General features: G+C 38.2%; 1 protein-coding gene across 2 annotated transcripts in view; it reads left to right on the top strand.

Annotated features, from left to right (window-relative positions):
• Nucleotides 1-18434, top strand: part of SP4 (Sp4 transcription factor) — a 71499-nt gene that overhangs the window by 435 nt on the left and 52630 nt on the right. The window contains exons 2-3 of one of the 2 annotated variants that reach the window (XM_019652024.1): nt 301-416; nt 925-2479. In XM_019652024.1, the coding sequence (XP_019507569.1) occupies nt 301-416; nt 925-2479 (1671 nt within the window). The remainder of the gene's footprint in view (nt 1-300; nt 417-924; nt 2480-18434) is intronic. The other variant, XM_019652025.1, reaches the window with a different exon arrangement.

Genomic DNA, 18434 nt, shown 5'->3' with positions numbered 1-18434 from the left:
AGGAGAGGGCGGGAGGGAATCAAGGGGAGGGAAGGAGGGTTGTGTTTTGTCTTAATGTCTGAGTGAGAACAACCTCCTTCTGGGTGTTGCTCTGGAGCGGATGGGTCGGGTTTCAAACCACGTTTTGTGATATCCCCCTCCTCCCTTCCCTCCTTCTCCCCCACCCCCTGCCGGTGTGCGCGGATCGCGGGTTTATGGAGATTAATGTTCGGGGGGAGGGGGAGGAGGGGAGTGGGGGAAGACGAATAGTAATAATCCTAATAACCTGTTGTCGTGTGTGTGTGGGGGGGTTTGTTGCAGATCAGAAGAAGGAGGAGGAGGAGGAGGCGGCGGCGGCAGTAGCGATGGCTACAGAAGGAGGGAAAACCTCTGAGCCAGAGAGTAACAATAAAAAACCCAAAACCTCAGGCTCCCAGGTAAAAGCAAAACATATAAAAAAAAATTCACGAAACTGTAAGGGGAGAGAGGGAGTTATGCCCTTTAAATACCCAGAAGTGAAGAACAGAATAAAAATGTTGATCCACTCAAAGCATCTTTCTGCGGGTGAGGAAGTTAAATTGTAAATTCATAAAGATTTCACATGTTTTTGGGTAACGTTGTTTAAAATGACATCAGGAACTCAGACTAGAAGAAAACGGTGTGTGTGTTTTTCCCAAGGGCATTTTGAGTTTAGGAAGATAACACTTTAAGCAAGTTTGTTAGAAATTTCCTTTTATTTAAACTTTATGTTACAGGATCTCTTCTACCTTATTCCTATATCGTAACTGTTTTTGTTAATATTTCTTTTTGATTTCTGCCACTTCCTGAGTAAGTTCTGAAATGTAGAGCTGTCAAAGTAAATAAATAAGCCCTTCCCAACTACTGGCCTCCACTAAATCCGCCCACTTTTTTTTCCCCTCTCCTTTACCATCCCATTTTGGGTAGGACTCTCAGCCCTCTCCTCTGGCTTTACTGGCAGCTACTTGCAGCAAAATAGGGACTCCTGGTGAAAATCAAGCAACTGGACAACAACAAATTATTATAGATCCAAGCCAAGGATTGGTGCAGCTTCAAAACCAACCACAACAGCTAGAACTGGTAACAACACAACTTGCTGGGAACGCTTGGCAACTTGTTGCCTCCACTCCTCCTGCTTCAAAAGAAAATAACGTTTCTCAACCAACTTCTAGTTCATCTAGTTCTTCCAGCAGTAATAACGGGAGTGCATCTCCTACAAAAACTAAATCAGGTAATTCTTCCACCCCTGGTCAATTTCAAGTCATACAAGTACAAAACCCAAGTGGTAGTGTGCAGTACCAAGTGATCCCACAACTTCAGACAGTGGAAGGCCAGCAAATTCAGATCAATCCAACCAGTAGTTCATCTCTACAGGACTTGCAGGGTCAAATTCAGCTCATTTCTGCAGGTAGTAATCAAGCTATACTCACAGCTGCTAACAGGACAGCTTCTGGGAATATTCTTGCTCAAAACCTGGCAAATCAGACAGTTCCAGTCCAAATTAGACCTGGTGTTTCAATACCACTGCAATTACAGACCCTTCCTGGTACTCAGGCTCAAGTTGTAACAACCCTACCAATTAACATTGGAGGAGTGACTTTAGCGTTGCCAGTGATAAACAACGTGACTGCAGGAGGGGGAACTGGGCAGGTTGGCCAGCCTGCTACTACTACTGAAAGTGGGACTTCCAATGGGAGTCAGCTAGTTTCCACACCCACCACCACCACCGCTTCCGCCAGTACTATGCCGGAATCTCCCTCCTCCTCCACTACCTGCACAACCACTGCTTCAACATCTCTAACGAGCAGTGACACATTGGTAAGCTCAGCAGATACAGGCCAGTATGCAAGCACATCAGCCAGTAATTCTGAACGCACTGTTGAAGAATCTCAGACACCTGCTGCTACTGAGTCTGAAGCCCAGAGCTCCGGTCAGCTTCAGTCTAATGGAATACAGAACACACAGGATCAGTCAAATTCTCTTCAGCAGGTGCAAATTGTAGGCCAGCCTATCTTACAACAGATCCAGATCCAACAGCCTCAGCAACAGATCATTCAGGCTATTCCACCACAGTCATTTCAACTCCAGCCAGGGCAGACAATTCAGACCATCCAGCAGCAGCCTCTGCAGAATGTTCAACTTCAAGCAGTAAATCCGACTCAGGTGCTTATCAGGGCTCCAACTTTAACACCTTCAGGGCAAATCAGTTGGCAAACTGTACAGGTTCAGAATATTCAGAGTCTTTCCAACTTGCAAGTTCAAAATGCTGGGTTATCCCAACAATTAACCATCACCCCAGTGTCCTCCAGTGGTGGCACAACTCTTGCTCAGATTGCTCCTGTGGCTGTTGCTGGTGCCCCAATAACTTTGAATACTGCCCAGCTTGCATCAGTGCCTAATCTTCAGACAGTGAGCGTTGCCAACCTGGGTGCTGCAGGCGTTCAAGTGCAAGGAGTTCCAGTTACAATCACTAGTGTTGCAGGTAAGTTACTATGATCTTTTTAAGATTCATTTATACAGTTTTTAATACCGATCAGTTACTGTTTTTCTTTGCTAATTCTTAGGTTTGACATAGACCTCTGAAGTAAACAGGTAATAATAAGGAATCTAAAATACACAGGATGTTATACCACCTACCGTAACTCAGAAATCATGTGACTTGTTCATATTTGTACATTTTAGTATTAGGTTTTATGTCTTAAATATGAATATGTTAGTTTTATAAAACTCTTCTTCCATGGAGCAAAACTTCCTGGTTAGAATCATAATTGTCTTCTGTAATTTAGAGATCATATTTGAGTACACTTGAATTCTTCTGCAAGAACTCTAGTCAAAATGATTATATATTCCTTAGGGAAAGTAGTTCTAACTTTCAATCAGTATACACTTGTGAGTCTGGTGAAGTTTTAATTCTGCTTAATAATAAGGCTGACTTTATCTTAAATTGAGTTACTTTTCATGCTTCAGCATCTTGTTGCTCATGCTTTTGTGTTTTATTATACAGCATTGTTTTCAACTAGATTTCGATGCAGTTGAGAGATAATTTTAAGTTGAAAATTGATTAAGTTTTGTCTACTTTTCTGCTAAAACCAGGATTTGCTCAGGCTTTTGAGTTAATAGTCCTTCACTTATAAAATTATTTTTAAGTACATCTTATAGTCGTCATGTTATTTATAGGTGTTATTAGTGTGAATTTGGTGGAAAGCAATTAAAAATGAAGATAGTAAAATGTCACTAATTAGAATTAATTGCGGTAAGGTCATTTTAAGACCAATTACGAAACAGTTATTTGTTCTGCATATGAATAATACTTTCGAAGTATTTAGAAAACTAGTCTTAAGTAATAATATTTCTGTACCAGTCTTATTTTACCTAATACCTTTTGTTTTTTTAGTAATTAAACACTTTTCATTGATTCTAATTTGGTGAAAACCTAGTTGTGGTTTTAGTGCCTTTGATACTTTCAGATGTCTTTAGTTAAATATCTGTATTTTGATAACTGGAAATGAATAAGCATATCACTTTTGAATGACTTTTCTTGAAACAAGTTTTAGAAAAATTATGCTAGGGTTCTGGTTTTACAGGTAATACCTAAAGTATATATTTAAAATTGGGAATTTATAGATATAGTTCTCTGATTTGGGAGAACAGAGATTACATGTTTTATGTAGATACCCATTACCTCTAAACCGGAGCTATTCAATAGAATTTTCTGTGGTTATGGAAATGGTCTAATCTGTTTTATCCAACATATTAGCCACTAGCCATGTGTGGGTACTGAGCCCTTAAAATGTGGCTAGTGCAACTTAGGAACTGATTTTAAATTTTATTTACTTTTAATTTAAATAGCCACATGTGGCTAATGGCTCCTGTGTTGACAGGATAGTAACCTTGTCAAAGAGTATTTTGTGTGTGGTACTTTTTCCCCTAAAACTATTACAGCACAGTTATATAAGTGTTTCTCTGGATTACAGTCCTTAGCTTTCTTTATTCCTACTCTTTTTCTAATCATTGACAATAATTTAAGTATTTTAGAAAAATGTCTGTTTTTGATGAGTTGAATGACAGTTTGCATTGTCAAAGCAAAAGTTATTTCACTTGTGTTTTGTCTTGTCTATAAAGATCAGTTAGAGAATTTTGATTAAGAGAATTGAGTAATTTATAATTTACGTTAGATACAGTCAGTTTTGTTCTTGAATCAACGTCAGTTACAACCTAGAGTTCTTCCCCTTGCCCGTTGTTAAGCCAGTGTTACTAAGCGTAAGATCTGACCGCCTAACTCTGATTCACTTGAAGGATGCATTATTACAAATACAGGATCCAGCTTCTAGAACTGTAATTTTGGGGGGATGTGGTCAAGGATTTGGCTTTTCAGACAAACTTTCCAGCTGATTCTAAATCTCACTGAAATTTGAGAACCAAGGGTCTAGTCATTAGCAGTGAACCAGAAGGCAAAATGGGGAAGCTGATGGGTGTGGAACTAGTTCATATGTGCCTCACAGAATGGATTTCAGTGGCAGATACAACTTGCAGTTCTTATTACACAAACATATATTGACTGGCTGCCTGCTGAGCATTTCCTTCCAATAGGTGTGTTTAGTCCTTCATTTTCAGAGATAGATTTTTTATTTAAAGAGTTTACATGATGTGGTGGGGGGCACTTAAGTATATGAGGAAATTTGAACTTTACATAATTGTTTTTCTCGTGAAACCAAAGATTTTGAATTTTGTTAATGTTGAAGGGTCTATGTTCTAGTAGATATGCTCACTCATTTTAAGAAGACCGCCATGTTACAAAGACCAGAAATGTACCCTGATTTCTACAATCTGGGCCTAGGTTTTTGCAGATTTTACCTTATTTCCTAGCATAGTAGAGGCTTGACAAATTTTTGCTGAATTAAGGTGTAGAAGATGACGGAGAAGACAGCAATTTGGAATTGGGAGCAATGCCCTCAAGTGTTTTAATGAAGCTAATGAAATAGCTCTGTTTTCATTAATTTCTTCTGGTTTTGAGCTTTTAAGACATTAAGAGTGGGGCCTGAGCTACTTTATTGTATCTAGAAGGGGGAGAATGAGCAAGTGCCTATGTACCCCTTTATGAATGAGGCCTGGGAATTCAGATCTCTTCAATTTGTGTCCCCATTCACTTTTTAGTACTTCTTGGTTATTTTAGGTCCCCTCCCCTAGGAGAGTGGTATTGTTTAATTTATGGGGGAAGATTTTCTCTAAATATTCATGACAACTATTACCAGGGCTTGAAAAAATTAGTAATAGTTAGCTTTGATAGAATGTAATGGCTAGCTCAAGAACAAGGTACTAAAAGTTTTCTGCTATCCATCCTTCAGAAGGTAGGGGAAAGGTCTGGATGATTAGGGCTGAAAAAGAAAAATCAAACAAGGTAAATTGAATGAAACCAGTTCTTGAAGCTGGGGAGCTTCATAGTTGATTTTATGAAATGAGAATGTTAGTGACAACCTACGGGGAACCACTTTCCTTAATAATGTATTCAGCATAATGTATTTGTGTTGTTTGGTCTCAGCTTGAAATCCTGAGTTCCAGGCTGAGCATCTAGCATTTAATTAAACTTGTAGTAGGAACTAAATACATGTACCCCTACGTACTATTGTTTGTTTCCTTGTTGGGATTCTGAGTTTGACTTTGACTAAAGGAAAACCAGAAATCCTATTATAAGTTAAGAGCAAGGGTAACAACCATTGTACTGTTGGTTTAAAAACATCCTTTCTTTTAACTAAGTGAGCAAAGTGGATGATGTTTGCTCAAAAAGAACTACCTGTTTCTACAGTGCACTTTAGTAGCCAAAGAGCTTCTAGATAAAATGAACTTTAGGAATTCTATCTCCTAAAGAATTTAGAACATGTAGAAACCATTGGTATCTAAATCTGTAACTTTCATTGGCCAGCAGTTTGATTGATTTTGGGCCCTAATCATCACATACAGTAACTGATTGTGCTTTTGCTTGCTGTATGGATATTTCATTGTCAATTTTAGTGGCAATGAACATTTTGATGCTCATTCTCACACAAAGGAAGTTCAGACTTGAGGATAAGATATTGGCACTTCAAGCACTTGACTCTCTTACCTTCCTCTACTTTGTTGGGGATTTATTGGGTTGTTGGGAAAGTCATGACATATTTTTTCTATGTTTTTCGTTGCAAAAATGTATCATGACTTTTCTGACAACCCAATAAATTATGGGACCTGTGGATGTACTAGAACCAGGACTGGGAAGGCCAGTTTTTCACTATTGCTGACAATGGGGACCAAAGAAAATAATTGACATTTATATTTAATTTAAAAACAGTCCAGTAGAATCAACCTCTTACACAAAACTTTTTTTCTAGAGTTAATTAAGAATAGAAAATTGACTTAAAGTTTAATATAAATATGGTTTTTCTTTGCTATATATATTCTATTAATTTGGGTTTCCCTAGTAGGCATCTTAATAAAATATATACACGTTATGCAAATATACACACATGTATATGCACACACACACATATGTTTGTATATGTACACATATGCCTCTGTGTTGGTAGTGATTTCTTTTTTCAGAGAAGTCAGGTTTATTCCTTTAATTTTTTTCTCTAAAATCTCCTAATTCTGTTTGTTATAAATTGGAATTCATTATGAGGAACTTAGTCTTGTACCCTGTGAAGTGATTTAGGTTCTGAACTACGAAGTTGGCCTCACCCATTAGATGATGTATAGCATGACCTTTAAGATTTGTTGATGATGGCAAAACAGTATTGTTGCCTATTTTTAAGATTTTCATGGAAGATGAAAAAGTATTCAATGTAGAGCCACATCAATTTTTTAAAGGGCATCTTTGAGAGGGATTTCAGGATAAAGAGAGGTGCAAGGGAAAACAGTTTTTTAATCATCTGGTTTTCAAATCTGAATCGGAATAAATGAAATGTAATAATTTAAGGAATATTGGAGCAGGTATACAAGCAAATTGAAGAAAAAAAAGAAAAGGAAGCTTGAATGAAGATAAAGTTGCTATACATAGATTTTGTAGAAATAACAGATGAACAAAATCATGGAATTCTAGTTTGAAAGGATCTTTGAGGTTATTGCTCACCAGTTGTAGTCTTTTGGTATTGCTGCAGAAGTCTATTTATAAAAGAATTTTGTGTTTTTACTGTTATGTAAAAGCAGAAATATGGGTCAGAGGTTTGCAGTGCTACATGAAGTACTGTAGGGTTGACATAGTAAGGACTAACAGTAAAAGAGGGAGTCTGGCTTGGTACCAGACCATATGTATATATGTAGGCCATTCTGTGTCTTCTGATCTAGGGATGAAGTGAGATTGGATGTTCGTGGTGCTTGTCATTTTTCTGCCTAGTGAATGAGCAAATTGTGGCACAGGAAACCTGTTGAACCACAAATGGCTTATATAAGTATGTGGTGAGATAAAGGCTTAATGAAATTGTAGTTAACTAGGTAACCTAAAGATAACTGACCATCTCTTCCCTTCCCTCATTCCTCAGTGGTATTTTAGAAATGAAGAAACTGAAGCCCAGAAAGGTTGAATGACTTTCTGGTACTTTGTGGCAAAGTGAGGGCTAGAAACTTGGCTTCTGCTCCAGTTGACTTTCTGCTATGTTTATGGTTTTGTTATCCATATCTCTTTGCTTGTAAATGAGTAAATGAAGCTGAGGTTTAGTTTAGGGACCAGAGAGAGGGAGAGTATCCAGCTTGAGTTTGTCTTCCTCTGGATAGACTGCCTGTTTATTTTCACTGGATATTATTCAGCCTTAGTATGTTGAATACGATACTGATGAAAAGGACAATTCTCCTATGTCTCCTTGTTATTGAATTTAATGGTGGAACCTAAGTGGTATTATTTTGTTCTTTCTTGAAAGAGCAAATTCAGAACTAAAGAGATCAGTAAATTCTTTGTGTAGGTAAGCAGATCCTCAGGCTGTTAAGATATTGTATCTTTTCCCAAACTATTGTTAAAGATGGATTTTTAAAAAATATGAAATTTGTGGAGGGAGAAAACAGGCATTTATTTTTACCTAGTGTGTGTTAAAATGCTGGGTTGGGCATTTATATTAACTCATTAAAACCTACAATATCCTTGTAAGATTGGTATTATTGCACCCACTTTACAGATAGCCTCACTGAGCTCTTAATGTCTGTAAGCAGATCTACCCTCCAGTAAGTGGTAGGTAGAGCCATGATTTAAAATCATCTCTGATTCTGAGGCTTTTGTTCATCTGACATAAGGTAAAAGGATAAGTCCACAGGTAAATGCTGTTTTTCACCCTTTTGTGTGTGATGCATACTTTAAATCCTTTAAAGGGTAAGTCATTTTGAAAATTGAAATACTGCCTATGCAGTTAAGGTTTCTTCTAGCCCGAATATTCTGTGGTACCAACAGACAATTATGACCAAAGGTAGTAAAAGAAGCGGTAAGTAGAAACTAATATGGTTGCACAGAGACCTCTGTGAAGCTCAGATTTTAAAATACTGTATGTGGAAGGTAGAAGGAGGCTCATAGGATTAAGAGTGAAAACAAGAAGCAGGGCCGGCTGAGTGGTGCATTGGTTAAGAGCTGGCTTGGGACGCCAGAGGGCTCCTGTTCGGATCCCACATGTGAGGGCCAGTGACACTGCCCTCTACAGCTAAGATGCTGAACAACAGCTCAACCTAGAGCTGGGCTGCCGTGAGCGTGGGCTGCAGCCCCTGCTGCATTGGGTTGCCATGGGCTATGGTGTGTGGCCGTCCAGAAGCCGGCGACTGATCTACCTCGCCCGGGAAGAGCACAATGATGGTGCCAACTTGGGCCAGTGAATCAACGTCCTCCACAACTAGACTGAAGAACAAAAGGACAGCAACTTGTCTGTTCCCCTTCCCCCAATTCCCCAATTAAAAAAAAAATCTTAAAAAAAACCCCAAAAAACGAGAAAGTGTGACAGCAATCTTTGGATATATGAAGGGCTGGGTTTTTAAAAATTGAAACAGTTCTGTTTTGTCTGGCCCTGGGAAGACCATGGAATATGTATATTTTTGTATATACATGGACTAGAGCTGTGCAGTGATAGACTGGCTTGGTTCATCAGGTAGTGGCCTTCCTATCACTAGAAGCTGGATGTCCATCTATCAAAGACAGTATAAAATGTAGGAGAATTTTTGTACTGAATAGAGAGTTTGATTGGATGAACTCCGAGCCTTCATCTAATTCTATAATTTAAGATTCTGTGAATATCTGAGTACATGGTTTTGTTCTGGGTACTTTCATCCAGCATATGGTGAGAGTGCTCTCTATAAATAGTTGCTTAAACTTATACGATTGATTAAGTATTGGGTCGTTGGGAAAGTCATGATGAATTTTTGCACTGAAAAACATAGAAAAATACGTCATGACTTTCCCGACAACCCAATATTTAGGGATTTGAGGGGAGGGGTTGAGGGTCACATTTACCATTTTTCTTATTACAAGGGCAGCATAATTACAGTGAATTCTATTAAACAATAAATGCAGTACTTTAATTCACAATAGATTTCTGTTCTTCATTATTTGTTAGACTTATTGACTGTGCTCTTAGAATGTATTTTTATGGGTCATATGAACTTTTATATGGTGATGACCAAAGCATTAGTATTTAAAACATATACTTCAGTGTCCAACGTTGAATTTGTAGTTAGGACATTTTGTCAGTAGCTCTTTAACCATAGTCATGTTTCTGATGCTGTCACTTTGGTATGAACAATGTGATTACTTTTTCTTGGGTGGAATTAGCAGTTGGAAAACCTAAGATCCTAGTGGACTTGAAACTCTGAGAAGCACTTATAGCCTCAGATTTGTTAATTTACACTGCAGAGTAAGCAAATCCAGTATCCCTGTCATTTTGGCTCAGAATATCTAGCATCTAGGTGTTTTTAAAACAAAATTTAAGACCTGAGACTCTTGAATAGAAAAAAATGGTAATTCAGATATATGAAGGGTCTCCTTTCCTTAGGTATGGTAATAAAGTTAGGAGCAGGAACTCTGTGTGTTATGAGAGGTGTGGTTCAAGTAGTAGGTTTATTATTACTGCAGACATGTGTACTGAGAGGCTTCCTAGAGCACAGGTGTTTTGTGTTTTGTGTTGGTCAGTCAAGTGGCCACAAGAGGAAATACAGGAAAAAAAAGTTTATCCTATTCACAGGTCCTAGAGAGACAGTCACTTTACACAGCGAAGGGGTCACATGGGAAGGAGTGTCAAGAGACCTGACTCAGCCAAACAGGTGGGAAGCAGAGGACAGAGCAAGGACAGAGCAGGTGCCTTTATTGGGGGGTCAGGGCAGAGTACACAAGACAAGATGAGGGGATTTCACTGGTGTGTATTAATGTTACTAGGTCACAGTCAGGGAAGCTAGGAAGGGAAACTGCTGGCAGGAGCCACCCTTATCACACTGTGCACCTGATTGCCTGGATGGGGTGCTCATAGCCTGTTTGTGGGGATGTTGAGGCAGCAGGAAGAAATGACATTTTAAAATTTAGAATACAAAGGACTAAGAATTCCAACTCTTACATTTTTGCTCAGCTACTACTCCCAGTAAGCTGTTCCACCCGGGCAAACAAGTTATAGTAGGCACCGCCTTCCTTTTTTCATTTTTAAATTAGTAGTATTCCTTTCTTCCCTCTTTACCTCACAGAGTTGCAAAGATCAGATAATACACATAAAAAGGCTTTGAATGTTATGAAGAAAACTATATATGGAAGTTGGTAACCTGGTAAAATTTCTGCATAGCAACACCCACTAGAAGAATGTGAAATAGTCAAGTGAGGGAATGAGTAGTTTTAAGATATGGATATTAGTTTGAGTTAAATATCAGAGCTAAACAAGAGAGAGTTGTATAAAAGGACTGTCTGAAAGTTTCGGTGAAGTGCAACCAAGGATACGAGGAGATGTGTGTCTGCAGGTGGAAAAGAAGCAGTGGGCTTCAGTGTCTGCTGTGTGCTCAGCCTGTTAGGCTCTGAGGGTACTAACCTGTCTTAAAAGGATGCTTATGTTGGGGAGATAAGGCTCGCATACATGAAACAATTACATGGCAGCTGCAGTTGGCATGTGAGCGCTTTTACTTCAGTACTGGGCTTTAAGGTATGGAAAATGAGTATTGAAAGCTCAGAGACACGTGACATCAGTGGGCTGGAGTAACGGGAAGGAAGGAAGGCTTTTTGTGGAGGAGATAGGACTTGAAACAGGCCTTGAAGATGGGTTTGGAAGGTGGACATCTGAGACTGGGTCAGGTAGAGAGGTGAGGACAGAGGCTGTCTGGAGCCAGGTGGCCTCACATGGAAGCTTGCAGCGAACACAGGGAGTGGTAATCTCTCTCCGTGCTTCATAGAGGCGAAGTGGCCTCACAGAGTGGCCCCGGATACCCCTGGTGAATATCCTGCCACCCCTGCTTCAGCTAGAGAAGTTGTACGTTTATTGGATTGTTTCCTAACATTTCTTTTGAAGAAGAGATTCTGCCAACATAATAATAAAAATAAGTTTGAAAAACGTGAATCTCTAGTAGGTGGAAGGAATTGAATGGACAGACTTGTTATGCAAATATTACAGTATTTCTCTATAGATAAAAGTGTGGAAAAGTTATAAGCCAGGAGCCCAATAAAAAGACTGTTGTTGCAGTAATTTAGTCATGAATTCACAGTAGCCTCTGGAAAGAGTATGCCAACGAAGCTGCTTATATAAAAAAAACAGGTTGCCAAACTTCTCTTTAGTTCACAGAATGGTGACATGAAAGAAAGGGTAAGGGATTAGGTAAAAACCTCAAGCTGGCTTGTTCTTTTCGTCTGTTCTGTATTCACCATGGTAATGGACATGGAGAAACTGAAGACGAATGAGACGTGTTTGCTGCTCACAGAGTGGTTTCTGTTGTGGGAGACATACTGCATTTCTTCGCTTCTAAGATGTACTTTTTTTTTTTCATTTTAACATATTTGAAATTGGAATATACCTTATAATCATAGGCATGGCACAGTTTAATTAGCAGAATTTTTTCTTTCTTATGATCACTTGCATCTTAGATTCAGTGGAATATGATGAATATATGGTTAATTAAATTACAACGTGGCATTTGATTTATAAAGGCTATGAGTGAGGTGTTATAGAATCCCAGAGGAAAGAAAAACTGGTTCTGCTTGTAGGGTCCTGGGAATGTTTTTATGAAGAGGGTGATAACTGAGCTCGGACATGAAGAATGACTAAAAGTTTGCGAGGTCAGAACAAGAAGGGTAATTTCTGGTTATGTTGGATTTTACATGCAGTTTGCAAATTCAGTTAAGGAATCTTCTATATGCATTGTAAAATTCAGGCTTGGATGAAGAAATATCAGTGTATGTTAAAATTGGATTGTGAACCTTCTATAGGCAGGGGCTGTGACATACATATATACCTTTTCTCACACATTGAACATTGCTCATTACATATAATCCTGATATTGAATTAGGAGAAAGGACACAGGTGCAGAACTTTGATTTCATAGAAGACTGGGATGGATGGATCCTTGGAATAGATTCGAGATGCACACTTGAAAAGGAAAGAGAGTTTATGATCATAAAAGAAAAAGTGAAATGAAATAAAAGGAACTTAGATATCTGATTGTTTCATATGTTTTGGTAGACAGTTGCAGATGAGTCTTAGCAGTGAGACGAGTGTCGATAAGAGAAATCAAAGATACTTAAAGTTTCCAGGTTGTTTCTGTCCCCCTGGAGTTATGATGTAGGTGCCTCATAATGTGGCCAGTCAGAGAGGGCTTAGTACAGTTCTGTAAATAATGAGTCAAGTTACCATAGCTTTTTGTCCACAGAAGCGGAGCTGCTTTTGCACAGGAGTATAGGAACCAGATAGTGATCTGTGCTGTGGTAAGTGGGTACCTGTGCCTGGTGTGGGGTTGGGGGAGGGGGTGGAAAGTCCTTGTTCTGTTGTAGTTGAGAATGTCTAGGCCAGGGAGTTGGGGAGAGGGAAGAGGAAGACTAGATGCGTATGATGACAAGTACTAACTGGATTTATATAGGAGAAATAATTACACTTAAAGTGGTTTGTAAATCCTGCTTGTTTTCCCATATATTTAAATCTACATCTGAGCCAATTTGAGATGTCAACATTGGACAGATATTTGTCATAAATATTATAAACCATAATATGCTTATTGAAGCATTAATTTGATGATTGGTGGTTTTATTAATATATTGGGTCGTTGGGAAAGTCATGACACATTTTTGCATTGAAAAACATAGAAAAATACGTCATGACTTTCCTGATGACCAATTAGTTTTATAAAGTTAAAGCATGTTGTATTTTATTTCTAGAATTTCACCTTTTATCCTCATTGGTAGGTTGTCAGTGCCTATATTGATTTTAATGATAGGGCAGGTAAATGGTTTTAGTAACCTCTTGATAGATTTTCATCCATTCCATGGACTTCCTGCTGGCAGACTGCATCCATTAAATAGAGTCAGCAAATCGGAGCCAGGCTGGGTATTGTGAGGCTCCTTGTGTTCCTTATAAGGTTGAATAACATGGGACTGAATTTCCACTGCCATATTTTCCTAATAGGGAAAGAAATCATTCCGTTTTCTTTCGTGAATTAAACCAGAAGTAAAAGAGTTCTTTAATATATAGAAGTAAAAGATTGTTTAATATGTTTGCTTTATATTTTGACTCACATTTACTGCATGTTTATAGTATGTAGCACTTGATATATTCATTTACTCTTCAGAACACCCTGTAAAGTTAAGTATCATTGTCAGGTGCAAAAACTGAGGCCTAGAGTGGTGAAGAACTTGCTCAAGACAATATAATCCAAACACATTCTGTCTTTAGAACCCGATGCTTTAACCATTACTACTTACTGCCTCTCCCATATACTTCCTGTGTCTGTGTTTTCTGATTATTTGTGGTATTAATTCATTGTTTGTCTCTTATGTGTCAGACACTGTGTTTAAGCATTTTATATGTATTAACTCATTTAATTTTTGCAATTCTATGAAGAAGGTAATGATGGCTTATAGAACAGGAAACCAAGGCTGTCAGAGGTTAATATCCTGGCTAAGGTCATATGAGGTCATACAGTGTGTTAGGCAGCTAGTAAGTGAGAATACTGTATAAGGCTGGTCTAGGTGCACAGGACTAGCACCTACTTTTACAGCTAAGCAATACTTAAGTATCTTACTGTAATTGCTGTAGTGTATTCAGTAAGGCACTGATACCTATATTTTTAGCTGAGCACTCTACTCTTTATCTCTATGGGGCACCAGGCATGTATGCCACAGAGAGAGTTAGAATTTTAAAAGGTTTTATTTCTTTGTGGTATCCTGTGATGATTGGAAATCTAAGACTAATAACATTTCCTTTATTAAGTATATGTGTACTATAAACCAATTTTGAATGTGTTTTTAAAAACAGATTCCAGAATTATAAGCCATAGAGGAGTCTTATATTTCACTTTCATTAACATTTATAAAACAATAATATTAACATTTACTATAATTAAATATAATTTTATTAATACAACCAACATCTAGTAATAATATTTATATTTCTATACATTAATATTTATATTACATTAATATAAAATTAATAAAATTGTCAAATTAATTTACGAGGCCTGTATTTCATGACTGACTTCTTGATTAGTATGTTGCATGTCAATAGATAGGAATGTATCTACTTTCTGAAGGAAATATCATTAAAAAAATGACTTTATCTAAACCCAAAGATCATAAGAATTATAAGTATAGAATTTGTGTTCTGCATATAATCCTGCAGGTCATTTTTATGTAGCATTGATTCAGTTGACAGAGATGGTGCTATAACTTTATTGCTGTCCAGTGAATAAACAATAAACAAGAAGTATTTGAGAATCTGCCACTATATACCAAACATGGTTCTAGCTGCTAACTATGTATAATTTTCACACTGTAAGGCAAACATTTTTCCATAAGCAGTTTGTGATGAGTAGAAGTAACTGACACATTTAAGAAAAGAGCTCTGTGTTCTTTATCTGTGAAGGTTATCTCTATCATTAAATAAAGTTATGTCATCTTTGTAAATGGAGTTCTTGGATTTTTCCTCTTGTTAAAGTGAAATATTTGTATATGTATGAGGTGTGATAAAAAAAATGCGGTGAATGTTTAAATAAAAAAATTTATTACAGTAAGACACATTGCCATTAATCCCCCTCAAAATACTCCTCCCCACACACCCCCTCCACTTCGAACACATTTATCCCATCATTCTTGCCACTTTCTGAAGCAGTTCTGGAACTTTCGTGAGTGTCTTTAGTTGCACGGTCGTGACTGCCTTGATGTCCTGAATTAGTTTGACTTTGGGGAAGAGCCAGAAGTCGCACGGTGCCAGTTCCAGTGAATAAGGTGAGGACACACTGTATTGTTTTTATTTGACAGAAATTGCCATATACCAGAAGCGATGTGTGACACGGAGCGTTGTCATGATGGAGGATGATTTACGGCACCTTTAAAAGACACCTCTCAGCCGTAGCTCACACCCAACTGACTGCATCGAACAAGTTGAAACTTGTCATAGGTTCCACGTGCCACTTCCCATATTGAAGATTCCTGCCTTCCGTACCTGTTGGATGGCACTCAGCAGCAGCATTCACCGTATTTTGTGATCACAACAGAAAGGCTCCGTGTCACACATCACTTCTGGTATGGCAATTTCTGTCAAATAAAAACATTACAGTGTGTCCCCATCCACCTTATTCACCAGATCTGGCACCGTGCGACTTCTGGCTCTTCCCCAAAGTCAAAATGACCATGAAAGGTAAACGTTTTGAATCGATTCAGGACATCAAGGCAGCCGCGACAGTGCAACTAAAGACACTCACAAAAGAGGACTTCCAGAACTGCTTCAGAAAGTGGCAAGAATGGTGGGATAAGTATGTTCGAAGCGAGGGGGGGAGTATTTTGAGGGGGATTAATGGCAATGTGTCTTATATTGTAGTAAATTTTTTTATTTAAACATTCACCGTATGTTTTGATCTCAGCTCATATATGTTTTGTAAAATGACATGTTTGAGATATTTTTGTTTAGTGTTAAAATTCTATCATTTTCAGCACAAATGTTTGGAAACCAGTTGAGCTTAAAATTTACTTCAGTGAGCCAAGAGGAAAACAATATTTTTAGTTTTTGGTTTTTTTTAACATTTTATTGGGGAATTGGGGAGGGAGCAGTGTTGGGGAATCGGGGAAGGGGAACAGACAAGTTGCTGTCCTTTTCTTCTTCAGTCTAGTTGTGGAGGACGTTGCTTCACTGGCTCATGTTGGTATTATCACAGTGCTCTTCCCAGGTGAGGCAGTCGCTCGCTGGCCATTGGACAGCTGCTCAAGGTAGCTTACGACAGCCCACTGCAGCCTACGCCGTCACTGGTGTCTCACGGCAGCCCAGCTCCAGGTTGAGCTGTTATTCACCATCTTAGCTGTAGAGGGCGCAGCGTCACTGGCCCATGTGAGATCTGAACCGGCGGCCCCGCTGCTCAGAGCTCGCACTCCCAAGCCAACTCTTAACCAACGAGCCACTGAACCGGCTCAATATTTCTAGTTTTTGAATCAAATTGATTACTTTTGGAATAAAACTATGAATGAGATGTCAGTATTTTAAAAAAGGAAGGTTTTGTTTTTGTTTTGGCAGATCTTTGAAGCCATATCTAATATTGAATCTAATGCTGTTGCCCTTTAAAGAAGGTCAGTCATTTAGGTTTGAGTCATTTTTAAGGATTTGCAGAATAGTTTAGAAAATGATTCGCTGCCATCCTTTTAACTAGGATGTGCCCACGTGCCTAGTCTTCAGTAACAGCCAAGATGAGGCCAGGGCCCTAAACCCATGGGCATTCAGATTGCCATCTGGGACCTCATGTGACTACTCAAAGTGCCCTTGCCAGTGGATATAGATACTGAAGATGCCTGGCAAAGACCAGCCACCCTTTAAGCCAGGGAGTATGCTCGCTTAAGCCAGAGCTTGTTTAGTTAACAAGCAGCATAGATAGCCCTGAAGAGGAACTTTGCAGAGAGCACTCTTATTGAACATTACCTCCTACTTTTTCCAAATGCTAGTTCCTGATCTCCAGACCAAAGATTTTACTGTAGTCCTTGCTGCCTTTTGGCTCTCCAACTTTACAGTATCCATCCCAACCTACCTATCCATTTTATTAGCATCTCATGACTTAGACTTCTTTCTAGTCAGCCTGTCCCAGGGACAATAGTGTAATATAGAGAAATTTAGAAGTAGAAGAGTTAGGTAGATCTTTGTACCTCAGTTGCAAAGGAGAAAACTTTTTGCTCCTATTCTAGAAAGTGAAAAATATGACGGCTGATTTGTAGTCCAGAAGGATCTCTGAAGAGCAGTAGTATCTTCATCTGCTGGAACTTTGAATTTTCTGATAGAGCTGTAAAGCAGGGAGCACACCATTCACAGCCTCACTACTGCGGCACAAATGCAGTTTAATATCAGATTCCAGCTGCTGCCTTGGGAAGAAAGTACTTCTTTAATAAATACTGGCTTGTACTAATGTCAAGATGCATTACTTCTGTGAAGAATTTTTTTTTTTTAATTACAGAACCAGAGTTTCTTTTTAAATACAGGAATTTCAAAAGAATTTTTAATACAATTTTTTGGATTTCATTTGGTAAGTTAATTCAAATTTATAGAGACACTTTTAAAAGTGTGTATATATATATATATATATATATTTAATTATCTGTGATTACTATGAAATAAAAGAGCTGTTTTCGAAATCATGTCTTAGAAAGGTTTTGTGAGGTCTAGCATTCTACTGTTACACAGAAGTTGAAAAAAAAACCAAAAACAAAACCAAAGACAATTGTGCCTTCAAATACCACTTACAGGTACCCCTAGTAAAAAATTTATGTTTTATTTGTTATTAAGAATCCTATATGCTTTTCCATATGTTAGTCCAGTTCTTACAGTGAAGGCCATTGAATAATCAATTGTCATTCATTTGTATATAATAATACTAATGGCTTAACTTAAAATGAAGGAGATATTGTGGTGCTGGTGAAAATAGCAGTGGACGAGAATCAAGACCAAGCTTTCAGTTCCCTGGTCTGCTAGTTACTGTCTGTGATGTGGGGAAGTCCTTTAGCTCTCCTGAGCCTTAGTCATAATCACCTGTAAGATGAAGATAACAAACTGCCTATGCATAGGGCTTTTCTGAGGATTAAATGGAGTAACTGGTGAAAATATTTTGTAAATGCCAAAGCAAATGTAAACCATTGTTAATTTGTATAAATTCACCCTTATTCTAAATTAATGTGTATATGTTTAGCATTTTGCAGTCTCATTTTCTATCACCTGGTCATTATTGTATCTGCAGTATTTAGTCAATGCCGGTATATAGTGAATGTTCAATAAATATCCAGTAGAAATGAGACTTCT

Source organism: Hipposideros armiger, unplaced genomic scaffold, assembly GCF_001890085.2.
Source record: "Hipposideros armiger isolate ML-2016 unplaced genomic scaffold, ASM189008v1 scaffold_171, whole genome shotgun sequence".
Lineage (NCBI taxonomy): Eukaryota > Metazoa > Chordata > Mammalia > Chiroptera > Hipposideridae > Hipposideros > Hipposideros armiger.
The sequence above is the reverse complement of the archived record's forward strand: the minus strand, read 5'-3'. Positions and strand labels throughout refer to the sequence as shown.